At 40.5% G+C, this 16,962-nt stretch overlaps 1 protein-coding gene across 5 annotated transcripts in view; it reads left to right on the top strand.

Annotated features, from left to right (window-relative positions):
• The first annotated feature begins 3,440 nt into the window (after window positions 1-3,440).
• Window positions 3,441-16,962, top strand: part of LOC100875269 (Ca2+-channel-protein-beta-subunit) — a 44,578-nt gene continuing 31,056 nt past the window's right edge. Inside the window, exons 1-2 of one of the 5 annotated variants that reach the window (XM_076532368.1) lie at window positions 10,858-11,183; window positions 11,736-12,099. In XM_076532368.1, the coding sequence (XP_076388483.1) occupies window positions 12,040-12,099 (60 nt within the window). In that variant the 5' untranslated portion in view covers window positions 10,858-11,183; window positions 11,736-12,039. Of the gene's footprint in view, window positions 3,638-10,857; window positions 11,184-11,536; window positions 12,100-14,409; window positions 14,647-16,962 lie in introns of those variants that run through there. The other 4 variants (XM_076532367.1, XM_012285007.2, XM_076532370.1 and 1 more) reach the window with 4 other exon arrangements.

Genomic DNA, 16,962 nt, shown 5'->3' with positions numbered 1-16,962 from the left:
CTAATTACTATTACACCTACTGCGATTACTATTAAAAAAGGAATGCCAAATTCCTATGATCTATCTGAGGCTCGATACCAATGTATAATTAATTTCTTTCAACGGACTGTTCTTTCGGTTCGATTATCGAAAAGCAAAAAAACAGAAGTAACTGTAACTCGATCTTAGTAGATGATGTTCTCACTGGTCGTAACGAGAGGATGATCGTGCACGCGCGTGCAAACGCGAGCGCGTGTGCCGCGGTTACGTGCCAATGACTGTAAACAGCCGGCGAGCGGAGTAATTTGTGCGGCGCGCGCGCTCGAGCACTCGTGCCACTTATAGTAACGAGTATCGAGCGGATTCCTGTTATTCGACAGCCGTCGAACGACTTCTCGTGCGATTCCGCTCCGATTTTCGTCGCGAGCAATCGACCGTCTCGAATGACTTTATCAATTTCAACCTTTGGGACACGTATGATTATTCATTGCACACTTTATGGGACATACAAATTAACTCTGCGTAGGAATTTCCGCTCACTGAAAACTCGACACTGTATCCTTTCAATTTCGTTTCGTTCGCCATTTCGTTACAACTTCTGATAGGATTGCTGTAGAACATGTTCAAATTTGATCCTGAAAGTTAACTGTGTTTAGCCTCAACTGTGTTTCAACCCTCTGCACTCGAAGGTAATTTGACTGTTCGCAAACAGCAACTTCAAAACTCAGTTAAAAAGTTAAATGAATTCTTTTGAGGTTTTACTATTTCTCTACTAATAACTTCCACTGTTGTTTGCTTCACTATGTTTATACGTCACACGTGTCACATTATGGAATCAGTTAAAAAATGCTCATTTCAAATTAATGTATTAAATAAAATGACTGAGAGTCACCTCTCGCAAAGGGTTAAAACAGCAGATTTTTTGTGAAGAGAATAGTTTTCCAAATTAAGAAAGTAGGAAATTTATAATGGACTCATATCTGGTTATTGTTAATATTTCGACGGCCTCTCGGGTCGATACGGAATGTAAAGGGTTAATTAAATTCGGCGCGGCAGCATCGATCGGCCGACGAAAATGCAGCCGTTACGATAACCAATCGTGGACCGTTTAATTATTATTGAAACAATACTTTACACCACGAGAGAAGATGGAGCGTTTATCGGTGAACGGTGCCTTACGAGTAATGGCCACCGATAAATCGGTTTAAACGCAGAAGTAAAAAATTCTGTGGCCCCGACCGAGCGTGAATTCGAACCGTCTTGGAAAAATATTGCCTCGTTATACCTGTACCAACGTTTTCGGCCACTTGCTTCTTATCTGTCGTTCCATTTGCATGAGAAACTTGCAAACCGGACGAACGCGATACTCTTCGTGGTCCAACAGTGATTAGAGGTGCCTAAATCCCTGCTTTAACTCGTGGAGAGAGGAGAAACAAAATAACTTCTCATGTTACCTTGGACATTAAACACTCGTAAAAAGTTTCGCTCGAATATCATTGCGATAAACACGAGGAATACTCCAGCCGAGCTTGTACCGCACCGAGCAGCTATGATGGATGACTGAAACCGATTCTCTGATTCAAATTTATTGACCTCATTACTCACGCTACGACTAGCGAACCTTGAATATCGAATAATTGACGGAATCGAACCTAAACAGGAACGAGGCTTTCGTCCATGTTTTTCAAACCTCATATTTCTTAACATGGAGCTACCGCCATCTTGTCCACAGTAGTTACCCAATAATAAATGAGTTCGGAAGAGAAAATCAAATACAGAAGAAATTTATATAGCAGCATTCTAGCCTCAAAATTAAAATTGGTCACTTTCTTACAATTTAACTTTTAACATACCTTGATGTATCATCTGAACCCTATACAAAATGGAGATCCCTATACTAAAATTGCTTTCAAAAATGAAAGAGACGACACTTACTTTGTCAATAATAAAATGTTCAAGCACTTGACAGATACATGTTGCCATTGTCATACGAGGACATTGAATCTTGAAGTTAGACGAAGCGCACAGAGGGCCTTTTTCTCGGTCCACAAAAATGGTCCCCAGACGGCTCGTCCGCCTCCGTGATTCGTCTTCGTACACGCAGGTTGTGTACACACCCACGCGTGCAACGAGCGTACAGCGTTACCCACACACTCGACGATTTCCCGTTGTTGTTGTTGCGTGTGGAAGCCTCGAAGGCGGGCTGGATGCTTAGAAGGCTATAAAAAGAGAAAGCTGGTATAGAAGCACACAGTGTGTGTGCTCGTGCACGCTTGCCTGGCCTACGGTGGGTGTGCAACAGGGTCGTGTAAGTGCGGGCTGTAAAACGTACGACAGGATTATCCTAAGACCGTTTCTTAACGGCCCGCCGTGCGCATTGGCCGTGTTCCGTTCAGAAAATAAACGGTATAATAAAAATTTCGGGGATACGCTGTTTTTATGAAATTGCGAGAGAAAAACGAGGAATCTCTGTTGCTGGACCGTCCCGTCGTTTTATGTAATTCGTCGGACCCCAGAAATATGTACGATTGTGGATCGAGCTGTGGATCGTAAAGTTTCTACGAAATTTTGTAAAAAGCGGCCAGGTATACGGAGGTTTAACGAACCTCTCAATACTGTAAGCGGATGTTGAGGAATGTTCGACATACGTTCTGCAGACTGAGATCTAGACAAAAGGTCTGAGGGGAATTTACGAGAAGCATAATCTAGAAACCTAGGAAAGTATGTCTGGAAAAACCCTAGAGAAGCCTTAAGAGATGTCTAGTCTTATGGAGTTTCTAGAGAAAACCTACAGAAAGTTTAATCTGGAACTTGTGATCTTTGATCCTCCCCCTTTGATCCTCTTATCCTCTTCTCAAAGGATGAGAATATTACTCCTGCACTTCCTTTAAACAGAAGGGCAATTTATTCCTTTAAACTATTCTAATTAAATTACGAGAAGAATCTCAGCTTTAATACGCCCAGAAATATGTAGCCGCTAATGTTCAAAGTAAAGTTCCTAGGAAATTTTGTACAAAGTGTAATAAAAGGCGTCCCAGGAATTCTAGGTAGGTTTAACGAACCTTTCAGTACCGCTCGTACGTGGCCAACGGATACCGAGAACCAACTGGATCTTGCGGATCCTTGAATTTGCATAAAACTCCGGATCGATTTCCTCGAACCTCGTGCGGCGGTTCAAAAAGAGGAGCAAGAAAACTGATGAGAAATTTCTTCATCGGTGGCAGGATGCGGCAAACACGATCGGCTTGTAGCGAGAGGCAAATGTGATCGTGAAACGCGAGCCACGATTTTCTTGACTCTGCCTGTATCTCGTTGCTTAACAGCCAGCCATGTCGTGTACCTAGAGTAGCGTAATTATTGGCCCGTCTCCCCTCTATTCTGATCCGGCGTTACGTTATTCACGACATCGCTGTGCCGATAGTATGGACACGTATGTGCGACTGCAGAGACTGTCGCAACGGTGACCCACAAAATTGGGGTTGTTCGTGGTACGCGATTACTGTCGTGGGTCATACTCCTTGCCAGGACTACGGAGATAACGAGCGTCGTTCAGCCAACCCGTACAATTACCTTCGACTCGCGAAATTATCGAACGACGAGTAATTGACGATAATACATGCAATTTCTATTGTGCCGATATGGCGCCGTTTACGAGATGGTATGTACCCAATGTTGGCAGAAATTAATTTTTTTCATGCATTGTAATTTACGAATTATCAAAGTGACGTACACTTGGAATTTTGCAATATTGCGATTTCAGGAGTTTGAAACTTAAAAACTTTGAAACTAAAGTATAATAACGACTAAAGCAGACTAACTGTAAAGCAGGCTTTCTGTAAATCATTACTTTTTAACATAAATTTAGAGCCATAGAAGTTTGAACAACTCTTTCATAATTGTAAAATACTCATAACGGCTCTTCACAATATAAGCGCATTTACAACTAATTTCTTAAAAAATTCTTCCCCGCTAATTTCTCACGAGCTCCGCCTATATTCTACTCTACTACACCATCCCACGAGTGTAACTTCGAAAGCAAACGGGTGTCCGTCCCCCATTTCCCCAAAAAATCTAAGTTCCCGAGCGTAGGTTCCACGAATTCCCCTATCAACGTGTACTCGTTCGAGTTAAGCTATCTCGAGGTAATCGGGGTCCACCTCGAGCTCATGCCTGTCGTCCTTAATCATTCGATTGGATCTAATTCGCCTTCATGATTCTCTGTGTCGTGTTCGTTGTCGGTTCAAGGGCAACGCGCGTATCGAGCTCTATACTCATCTGTCCGTTTCTCTCGTTACTTGTATCCTTGCGAGTCCGGCAACTCGCGGGAACGATGTCGGCTATTGTAATATAAAATTTGAAGATTTTCGATGTTATCGAACAACCGAGACCTTTTCGAAAGGGAGGGCTGTCAGGTGCCTGCCATCTGCCGTCTGTTGGCTGGGCCCTTCAGGGAACGAAACCCATCACGGCGACCCTATTTACCGCTGCTAGCCGAAAACAGTGAAGTTTGGCTGTTGTTCTTCGAACATTGTAACTGGAGAGGATCGCGTAAATTGACACGGCCAACAGACAATTCGAATTTCCGGGTTCTTTGAGGCTGTCATTTCTCAGCGTCCATGTTGAAACAAGCATGTACAGACGATGGTACATTCCAGTTTCAATATAGGTCATTTAACTTGATCAGATTTTTATTGGGACATGAAACGTTCACTCGAAAGTTATGTGAGGGTAATAATTTTTTGTAGCTGAAGAATCTTGGAAGACTCGAGTAAATTTTTTTAAGAGTTTAGCGGAAAAATGGAACATCATGCAGTTATATTTTAAAGAATGCATCACTATCAAGACTTCATGACTTCAACTATCAAGTGAATCTATCAAAATTAGTGTAGTCAAATAAAGCTTGTTTGGTATAATAATCTAAAAGCAGAGGAATGTGCATAGAGCAAACTTTGTGTCACAAGTGCAGAATACAATAAAGAGGATTCTACATTTCGGACACAGAATCAGTCGACTGGAGGAAATTCAGCATTCTGGACATAAAGCACTACAAATTGTAGGCAAGCATAGCATGATCCCGACAGAATAGGCTATTCTCAACGAGGCGTAATACACAAAACATTCCTCACGAAATTCTGTGTACACCCTGTACCAGCCACATTAAACAAGCCACTTCGTCCAAAGTCGCGAAATTCACGAAACTCTGCAATCTATCTACGTTCCACGTGGAACTAGTTCTACATAGTTGGTTCTAAACGCAATCAAAGTCTCTGTGAGCGTTGAACAAACGGTCGAGTGAGTTTCGTGTTTCAGGTGGTTCACGTGAAGAACAGGCGATTATCGAAGGAACTTTTTAATCTCTTAATTGTTGGCTGAAATTAACAAAGTCAAAGGAACAGGGCTGATTATCGGGCGACGATATTTCAACGATAATCACAAAGGGGAAAAATAATTCCGTAGCTCGATAGCGATCTGTTCGGTTAATTCGTCACAATCGAGAACAATTTACTGGCCGACCTTCGTCTCGAGGCGTGCAGCAGCTGCGATCGCGATCGCGCGAGTGTCACGAAATCCGCTTCTGGAAAATCTCGGAACGAAATTGCGCTGTTAAACGATCGACGAGCAAGGGGAAAGGGAAACAGAAACGGGATGCTAAATCTGCTTTGCTCGTCAGCTAGAAGCGGCCTACATTTCCGGAGGCGAGCACCGTGATGCGATGATGCAACCGCGAGTGAGGCGAAACAGGTGCGGATGCATGCTACAAACGTGCAAACAGAAATTTAGGCTGACAGACGATACTTTGAGAGAACGTACGTGCTTGTAAATAAAGGAAACTCGGAGTGAAACGACGCCACTTTGCGGAGGAACATTGATGAGTGAAATTTCAAGCTTGCGTAATGGACATTTGGATTTGTGGATGGATCTCAGGATATAGGAATGCTATGACGTGGAGATACATACTCGTTCAACACTCTAGGATCATAGAGAGGATGTAGGATAGAGGAGAGGATGTAGAGGTTCAGAACTCTAGATCTAGTTGCAATTTTGGGATCGTTAATATATCTGAAAATATAGAAATAGTATGATGTGCAGGTACAGAGACGTTCAACATTGTAGGATCATAGAGAGGATGTAGGATGGAGCAGAGGATTTAGACGTCTAGAACTTTTGGATCTAGTTGAAATTTTTGGAGGTAAGGGATTTGGAACATAAGAATCTGGGGACGTAGCAATCTGTAGATGTAGCAATTTGGAGACGTAAGGAACTAGGGACTTACAAGTCTGGAGATGTAGGAATCCTGGAACACAGCAAACCGTAGGAGATTTGAAATGTAGCAATTTGAGATGTAAAAATATTGAGACGTTCAGATCTGGGGATATAGAGATCTTGAAATACGTATAGCGATCTAGGAACGTAGAGATCTAAGGAATGTAGGGATCTACCCACGAATGGAACTAAGAATGTAGAGAACTAGGGATATAGAGAATTGGGGATATAGGTAATTGGATATGTAGGGATCTAGGGATGTAGGGAACTGGGCATGTAGGGATCTAGGCACGAAGGGAACTAAAAATGTAGAGAACTAGGGATGTAGGGAATTGGAGATGTAGAGAACTGGGAATGTAGAGAACTAGGGACATAGGGAACTAGGGGTGTAAGAAAATAAACATCTGATAACCTAAAAATCTAGAAATCTAAAAATTTAGAAATCCAGAAATTCAGAAATCCAGAAATCCAGAAATCCAGAAATCCAGAAATCCAGAAATCCAGAAATCCAGAAATCCAGAAATCCAGAAATCCAGAAATCCAGAAATCCAGAACTCCAGAACTCCAGAAATCCAGAAATCCAGAAATCCAGAAATCCAGAAATCCAGAAATCCAGAAATCCAGAACTCCAGAACTCCAGAAATCCAGAAATCCAGAAATCCAGAAATCCAGAAATCCAGAAATCCAGAAATCCAGAAATCCAGAAATCCAGAAATCCAGAAATCCAGAAATCCAGAAATCCAGAAATCCAGAAATCCAGAAATCCAGAAATCTAGAAATCCAGAAATCCAGAAATCCAGAAATCCAGAAATCCAGAAATCCAGAAATCCAGAAATCCAGAAATCCAGAAATCCAGAAATCCAGAAATCCAGAAATCCAGAAATTCAGAAATCTAAAAATCTAGAAATCCAAAAATCCAAAAATCCAAAAATCCAAAAATCCAAAAATCCAAAAATCTAAAAATCTAAAAATCTAAAAATCTAAAAATCTAAAAATCTAAAAATCTAAAAATCTAAAAATCTAAAAATCTAGAAATCCAAGAATCTAAAAATCTAGAAATCCAGAAATCTAAAAATCCAGAAATGTAGAAACCTAGAAACGGCTTCCAAAGATGCTGAAATACCGTGTACCAAGGAATAAGTTTTTATTTATTCAGATAAAGTACGAAAAGTAGAAGCGGTTATATCAATATTCATTGAAAGGATTGGTGGCAATTGGTGAATAATGAGTGGACGGGAGCGATAAAAGTGTTTGGTACACAGAGGAAACAGTTAATGGCTGAATGCGGCACGAAAATAACGACGAACAGTGAATAATTAAAACGAGAAACGTTTCAGTAAAGGGCGCTTAAAAACGTTGTGGATTCATCTAGCCGAGAAGTTCAGACTTTCGGAGCCGGTACATTTAGCATCGATTCTTTCGACAAAGAGATGCTTTTCTCGATGACAATAACGAGGGACGTTTATTCAGAGAGTCTCGGAACCGATGGTAATACCGTTGATAGGTTTTCTGATCTATTTTCACGAAAAGTCTTTTCTGTTGGAACCAACTATTTATTCCATGAATATGAATAATTATTGATAGACATATCTTTATTGAAACCTTGTTTGTTCTGTTGCTTGATTAAAGGGACCTCAAAAATCAGCGTATTTAATATGTGAGGAAATCGTTTGGGACAAAAATATTTCTCGAATAAATTTTATAGATCGATAGATTATAAGAGGCTTTTGTATTATCATGCATTAACTTTCAGAAATGATATAAATATAGATATGTCATGTAATTTAATCTTTTTAGTATAAATTGATAAATGTTTTATCTCCATTCTAATTGACAGAATTGAAAAGTTCCAATAAGTAAAAGTGTTGAAAGCGTATTTTACAAATTTGAAATTGGGACATTAGTTTTTCTCACTTTAGAGTCATCTGACGGTGTGAACTGTTGTCTTCAGGATATTTGTACCTGTCTGCCATACTGTTAGTCGGTAAAAGAGGATTCTGCATTGTCGATATCCTTTCGGCGGGAAATAGAAATGTCTGCGGACTTTAGTTCCATTGATCAACCACAAGAGGCGACTGAGTTGTTCAAGACGTTCATTTCTGAAGAATCCTTAGTTACCTTCTTACGGAAAGAAGACTTCACGTTCCGGTACAACTTCTTAACTTATAACTACTGATCGTTTTATTTAATAAAGCATTTTGATGTAGGGCTCGAACGAAGAATTATAGGAGGAACTCCTCAAACTTTCAGAACTATTCTCAAATATTTTAATTAAGAAAGTTTTCGAACTTTCAAATTTACCTTTCGAATTTACAAATTTATAACCCTTTGAATTTACAAATCTTCAAGCTTGTAAATTTCCAAATTTCCGAATCAAAGTTTCCAAATTCTCAAATATTTAAATCATCAAAATTTACATATTTTCAAATTCCTAATTTTACAAGTTCTATATTCAGAAACTTATTAATTAAAATAAGCGACATTTTTTCCACCCCTTTCGCCATTTTTCTAAGAAATTCCATAACTACCAGAATACACATCAGTGCAAGAAGTTGCCAAGAACATTTCTCACTATAAAATTCTAATGTACCGCTCTAAAATAAAATATATTTAAAAGCAGCAGAACTTGAAATTTCTTACAAATTCTCTCATTTAAGCAATTCCTTCATAACTTTGAAAATATTACTCCAGAAACGCGTCATCCGAAGATTTTGAAGGATTTACAGATGCTGGCTGGTCTAAATGAAATTCCTAGCGTAGCAACGACCGAATACTTATGTCTTAACAGGTCGTAAAGAATGCAGATTCAGCAGTTCGTTGTCAATGCTAACTTTTCTGACGTCTCTTCAAGAATTTTAACCAGCTTTGACGTCAAGACGTTCAGCAATTTTTTTAATTGTCGCTAATTCAATTTTCCTTCCATAATACATTTTCCCATCACGTTTTTTGAAATACCGTTCCATGAAACTCGACGAAGATTGAAATCCTGGTAGAGAAATTACTTTCGAAATTACTCTTGAACGCTTCATCCATTTTGACTTCACTGCAGCTGAAATTAATTTGATAATTGCACTTTTATGTGTTTTCTACAAGAGTCATTTTAACGTCTTCAACTCTTCACAAAGATATCTTGTTCCAAGACACAAACTCTCGGTGGAGCAAGTTGACCGAAGTTTTCAACGAAAAGTGAAATATCATTGGCCGTTTCGATGGCTGAAGTAGGTTGAAATCGTAAATTGATTTCATCGATCCTTCGATGCTCGAACATTATTAGAAACGGCGATACCGAGATTATTTGCTTTGGCGTCGAGCTACCTGTTCAACAGCTTTGACAAATTTTAGTAGCTCGTCGATTCAACCTAGACACAACCCAGACCTACTTATCGATTATAATACCCGTTTGTTTCTGACGTTTTGATGTCTCTCTAAACAACACGATTACTCACAGTCCCCGTAAATCGGATACTTGATTCTACAATGTAGCTTTTCTTGAAATTTGATTAATCAGAACGAATCTAAATGAAATTTTGGACGGTCAGTGTGTAATACACGTTACATTGTAGGACAGTGTATAATCATGTTATTTATCATTCACACAGATGTATGGACCGTTTATATTTTCTTTATGCTTAATTCAAGGTAGCGTCAGGTTCTGTACAAATTATACTATGACACTGTTTATATTTTCTTTACATTTAATTCAAGGTAGCATCAGGTTCTGTAAACATTATACTGTATATCATTTATCTATTAGAATATTAAAAGTTGGTTTCCCAAATAAAATTGTGGATGCTACATGTATGTACTATTTTCATAGTTTCCCTCCACCGCACCATCTGATAAAAGTTGCATCTCGTCTCAAGTTTCGAAATTCAATGATTACAGCCTCTCACCTTACCAAGTTAATAAACTTGTAAATATAAAAATAAATTCGAGTTATGGATAGGAGGAGGCTGTATAACTATCTGTCTTATATTTCATGGCTGTCCACACCGTCTACCATGGGACCTCTCTTGCATGGACATGCATCACTGATTCATCCTCTAACCCATATCATTAACACATCCACATGTAACCGTAGAATGTTCATATGTAACCATAGAATGTTCATATGTAACCATAGAATATTCATATGTAATCATAGAATATTCGTATGTAACTGTAGAAATTAAACAGAAAAAGGCTTTAGAAGAAGAAAGAAACATCGAAGGGTTAACAATGAGACGTACTAGCAGATTAAAGGTTAAACCCTTAAATTACAATGAGTCTACATGTCTCTTCACAACTTCTTAAACACACTAATCGCTACTATGGTCAGATGTTAAGCTGACTTATGCTAAGTGACTATGGTCCAGTAAATAACAAGAAGTGCCCGAGTATCCAGGAATCCGAAAATTAGATGCAGTCGATCGCTGATTCACGTACTCGCCAAGAGTACATCTTCTTCCCGTGTTCCCTCGTTGAAAGAGGAAAATTACGACGGATCTCTCTCTGGCTGGCTGGCTGGCTGGCAGAGTTTTCGGTGTGGCGGCCACCGTTTTATTTATAGCGGAGGAGGTCGTGATGCGTTCCAAAAGCTACTCGTCGCACCAGTAGCACACGTACAAGCATACCGGCCTCGTCTCGTACCAGTTTCATCGACGATCAGAGCGTCTGTCCGTCTCTAAGTCGAAGAGACAACGGGGCAAAAAACGGGACGTCAAGTCTCCAGACCGTTCGCGAATCGATCGATCATCGGCCACGTATCGATCCCGTGGACCGTTCTTGACGCGCGATTCGTTCCACACGGTGTACACGTGTGCCGCGTTCCTCCTCAGGAACCGAGTGTTTCGCGATTTAAATTGGTGGCTCTTTCCGGAGGAAAAGACCGGTCATAGTGTGTGCGTGCGTGTGTGTGTGGAGGTGGATGAATGAACCGAACGGGATGAATTGAAAGAGTGGTAGGTTTATTCGTGCATACGGATACATTCCTTCGATCGTAACGTTATTTTCTTTTCTCTGTGCCGGGATAGACACGCTTGTGCAGTTATGTGAATCAAAGAAGTATTGTATACAAGCTTTCAGATATAATTTCCACGTTCATTAATTCGTGACACTGTCTCACCCGTGTAATATTACATAGGGCAGCGACCTCTGCACCTGTTACACCGGAACGTGTTAATTATCTATGTACATACGAATACTGACTATAACTCTACATTTTTACCACCGCAAAATATGTTAAAATTTTCAACCCCTTTTATTTTTTCTAAATATCGTAAGAATGTTGCAATACTTTTTTGATCCACCATAGGTCCTGTTTTGGCGGCAGTCGTGGTTCAAAAGTCAAGGTTAAGGCTGATGGTTTATGCGTTACTGTATGCACCTTGAAGATCCGCGTCATCAGCTATCGTGTTTAACGTTCGGCATGGATCCAAAGATCGGACGTCTCGCGACGATGCCTATTAATCGTTAATTCTCACGGGACAATTACGCCGTTTTCTGTCTAGCAGTCCGGTATCCGATCCGAGAGAGGGATAGATGCGATCGACACCGGAAACGGAGTCATCGAGTGCGTGAAGTGAGACACAACTGACAACCGGTCCGTGATAAATGCGGTTTCGAAACAGGACTCGACGTGGCTCGTGCCGGAAGTCGATGGACTCGCGAAGCTGACGAAAGCTGATCACGTAGGCGATCGTGTAAACGTTTCATTCATCTCATTGTTCACTCACGGTGTTTTTCGCGAGAAAGAACGCGGTTCGCGCGATCGGTCGTCACTTCTGCGAGTTGTTTTGCAGTCGTGTACCCTGAAGTATGGCGCATCTTCGACGGCCGGCTAGGAGGGAGCATTACAAGCCCTTTGGCAGAAGGAAGGTAAATTATAGAGGATTCGTAAATTATCCAGTCATTAACATGAAAGGTATTTCTAAGAAAAATAACAATAAAAATAAAAGAAACTTGATTGTTGAATATTTGAATATTTTGACGCTTAGAGACTTGCAAGATTTAGACCTTTGAGGACAAAGTCGAAAAATTAGAATTTCAGAAATATTTGAGTTATACTTGAGAATTTTAAACTTGAGGAATTTTGGCATTGAGGACTTTCAGAATCAGGAAATGATCTTGAAAATTCAAAAGTCTTCAGATCCGAATTTTATATCCCAGAAAATCGAAGATAAATGATATAGTACTTAATCTAAACGAAGTCTATGTTCCACTCGAATATTCTTTCTGTTTTATTAGCTCGCAGACAGAATTGTGGCAATAGAAATCAAAGTTCTATTCGATTTATTGACTCATCTGTAAGATGTGGGCTGTTTAGAGTTAATAATAGGTTCTCAGTGTCCGAGAGCGAATATAAAATGAAATACTAGCCTACCCTTCTGCTCAAAGTTTAAATTAATAAAATAAACGATAATAGCTCTCTGGGGTACAAGGAATAATTTAAAGAGCTCAGAGATGGTTATGGTCCCTTTTCAAACCTTTGTTAACCATTCAACAATTAACGCAAACAGCGTTGCACAGTTGCAATTACGATTAAATTAAAGAGCTAATTAACCTTTATGCTTCATAAAATATTACCTTGTGAAAAATAAATCATAGAGTGAAAACTCGATAAAGATTAGGAGGGGTCAATTTGAAAAAGTCCAGGAGCAATGGCAGAGTATAATAAGATTATTTTCATACGAGTGTCTTGTGTAACCGGTCTATTCTTGAAAATTGTACTTTAAATGACAGGATGCTCTGATGCCGCGTTTATACTGAAATAGCTGCGACGTCCTTCGATGCCCGAGTGTCCTCTTGGTCGCCAACTTTGCCAGATCAGCCTTCTCTAATATGTGTTTCGTATCGTTTACAAATTCAACATAGTTTCTTTCACTGCCCAAATGCAGATATTCTTCGATGCTTCTGGTTGGTCAACTCGGATTCTGAAGATTAGAAATTCAGGGACTTGGGAACTTGATTTGGGGCTTTTAGGCCTTTAGACATTTGATAATTCAAGTCTCAGAGATTTAGAAAGTTGGAAAGTGGAGGACTTAGAGATAGCTGAAAATTGAGGTACTTGGAGGCTTGAAAAATTTGGATCATTTGAAAATATGGAAATTTTATAATTTAGAGATTTCAAAGAATGTGGGAGTCGGGGAACTTTGGGAAGCTGGGAATTAGACTTCAAGCCTTTGAAAATTTGGTTGCTCTCAGGATTTAAATATTTAGGTATTTGGGAGTTGGGGATGTACTTCTCTGTTAATTTCAGGCTTTGTTATTCAGAAATTCGGATCTTTCTGAAAGTACGAAAATGTCTATTCATTATACAGAAGCTCTAACAACCATATTAATACCATGTACAAAAAAAATACTGACACGACATACAACTCCAGTTCTCCATAAACTTAAATAATTTCCAACAGTCTCGTAACTGACAATTATATTAATACCATGTATAAAAGAAAATGCCTTAAAATACTGACACGACATACAACTTCAGCTGTTCATAAACTTAAACAATTTCCAACAATCTCTTAACTAAAAATTATATTAATACCACGTTCTAACAGAAAATAACTTAAAATACTGATACGACATACAACTTTAGCTGTCCATAAACTTAAATAATTTCCAACAGTCTCGTAACTAACAATTATATTAATACCATGTATAAAAATAATGACTTAAAATATTGACACGATATACAACATCAGGTAAACTTAAATAATTTCCCTCAGTCCAACTGAAAAAGAAACAGCTTTCTATTCTCGTTCGCTGCGACCTGATCATCCAAACATTCGATTCATCCGAATGACACAGTTTCGTTGTACGTAAACCTTTGACCGCATCGACGGTGGTTGAAGACGCCTCGTGGTTTCGCGATTCGACGATCGGTCGTCGCACACAAGCCTCGCTACACAGACACACTTGCACACCGATAGCGGGAGAGTAGCATAACGGGTATATAGGTAGAGTTTGATAGGACACGTTGCCTTCAGGGTGCAGTGGCCTGGCGTTGTCGTGTGGGTCGCAACGGGTGGCGAAGATCGGGGGCGGCAGAGGGGTTGTGGATCGATATAGTTACGGGGGTGTCGTCCGGCTTCCCCGGTGGCGCCACAGAGCGGTTGAGTCGGCAAACCCTTAGGCCGATGTATCAACTAACCCAGGAACGCGGATCGCGTTCGTTCGAACGTAGTGTCAGTACGCGGAGAAACGTCGTCCCATCGTGGTTAACTGGTGTCCTAACGTGGTGTGTCCTTCGAGAGGTGTCACCGGAGGATCGCGTCGCGCTTCCGGTTCACCAGCCCCGAAAACAACACGCGTCCTGCCGGCAGGCTGCAGAAACACGCACGCGACCGTGGCCACTTTTCGACGTTTCCAAGCTGTTGATATTTGTTTTCCTCGTCTGTTTCCGCGCGAGACGATCGAAAGCAGGTGCGATGCCGATCTCTCGGGAATGAACGCAGCCAGAGAACAACACCTCGATAAACGGTGATAACGGCGTCGCGGGCCGAGTCGATCGAATGAACATGAACTCGCCACTCCACGATGTCGTTGACCCGCTTACGAGCGTCCTCCGCTTTCGTAGCCCCTCTGTCGCGAGTTTTCGTAGCTTTCCTGTGGATTTCTCGTGTTCGCCGACTCGAGTGGAACGTGCTCCTCTCCTCTCGAGTGCCGAAACGCCTACAGTCTACAGTGAGACGTCTATTCTCATTCTTCCGACTTTCTTTTTTTCCACCCCCCGTTTCACCCCGTCCGCTTCCTTTCTTCTTTTTTCCGGCTGGTGCTTACCGTCGACGCTCTCCGAGCAAATTACGCCGCGGCCGGGAAGGGAGACAAAAAGGACGCTTTTCCTTCGACGAGAAGAGCCTATTATTCCTCAAAGGACACTGCCATTGTTCTTAACCAAAGCTTGCTTTTGCTCAGGCGACGCGTCTTTTTCAATCTTTCCGCAACCTTCACGGCTCCCGTTGTCTACCGGTCGGATAATTGTTTCTTCGAGTTATCCACTGTTTACAAAAGGATGAACCGCCAGGATGGTACACGGTCGCAAAGAGGTCAACCGAATCGATTCCACTTCGTCGCGTTGCTGATAATTCTCGAGCGTGTTCGTCTTTCTTCCTCTTTTTCCCCTCGTGAGATTCGGATGGATACCAGAAACTGTGAGTTGTATCGGGGCACCGCTAATTAATTATCCAGTTAGCGAACAATCGAGGGAGTTGCGTGACGTGCCACTCGTGGCTTCAACTGCCTTTCGTGTAATACTTTCTATTTTCATATTACGTGACATCGTTGCTACGCACTGTCTGTTGCTTGCATTGTTCGTAGTTTTCTAAAATCTTTTACTTCAGAGCTTTTAATTTGTCCTAAAACTTTAGGATTTGACAATCTGAATTTAAACACGTGTATGTACAGAAGTCTCCATTTTTTAAACTTTACTATGACAGTTAAAATTTAATTCCAAAATTTGTATTCATTCTAATCTCTTCGCCTAGAAATCCTTGTCTAACCTATATGCTGCATACATGAATCGTAAGTCTGTCACAATTGTTCTCAGCAAGATCAAACTTCAACCGGACTTTATACTCGATCTGACTATTCATCAGGTTATTCAAGGATACGTATCAATTTACATATCCAGCATCATTGGATGTCTCGGTTTTAATTAATTCCTACCTGCCGTCCACCAAGAATTTCATTACCCATAAATTTCCATAACTTCGGAAGTATTTATAATCCGAGGCCATGGTTTCCACGATTGCCGCCCATAAACTCTCTTATTACATCGTGGAAGTTCCGTTTCATATGGCGAGCTTCGATCAAGTTGAAATTGATCCGAAGTAAAGCAATATCCGATACGTGATGAAACTTCGCGAGCGATCAAATGAACTAAACTGCGGTTCAGATGTTTCGGCCTCCTCGCGCGACAATAACGTCTCGTCGTTACTTTAATTGCCACCGGTGTAATTAACGAGCGAGCAGTCGTTAGACGGAGCCTGCGACGAAGACGCTCCTCGGTAGCCTCGTTAAGATCTTCGTTCTCGAGAGCAATTATATCAGCATATTTTGTGACAGTAGTGGAACGGCCGCCAGTCTGGCACCGTGGGTAGAAATCCCTATCGAACGATTCCTTGTAGAAGGATCGACGCGACAGGAATCCTTGCTGGAATTTTCCTATCCTTGCGATTCGATACTGTAACGGGTGTTCTGGAACGTCCACTCGCTTCGTGAATTACCTACATTCTGATCTTCTTTGTTAACTGATGGCAGGAAGTCGTGTGTCATATCATTTACCATCGTGTCATTTGGATTGGTCTTCACATATGGTATTGTCATATCTGATATACTGTCTTCATATGTGGTATGACTTCATATGTGGTATGTCTTAATATGTGGTATGACTTCATATGTAGTATGTCTTCATATGTGATATGACTTCACATGTATTGTCTTCATACATATGTATGTTGTCTTCAAACATGTAGTATGTCTTCATATGTGATTTGACTTAATATGTGACATAACTTCATATGTAGTATCTTGTCTTCAAACATGTAGTATGTCTTCATATGTGATTTGATTTCATATGTGATATGACTTTATATGTAGTCTGTTGTCTTCAAACATGTAATATGTCTTCATATGTGATTTCACTTCATATGTGACATAACTTCATATGTAGTATCTTGTCTTCAAACATGTAGTATGTCTTCATATGTGATTTGATTTCATATGTGATATGACTTTATA

The sequence above is a fragment of the Megachile rotundata genome, chromosome 6, assembly GCF_050947335.1.
Source record: "Megachile rotundata isolate GNS110a chromosome 6, iyMegRotu1, whole genome shotgun sequence".
Taxonomy (NCBI): Eukaryota; Metazoa; Arthropoda; class Insecta; order Hymenoptera; family Megachilidae; genus Megachile; species Megachile rotundata.
Note: the sequence above shows the minus strand (reverse complement) of the source record. Positions and strands in the feature narration are given on the sequence as shown.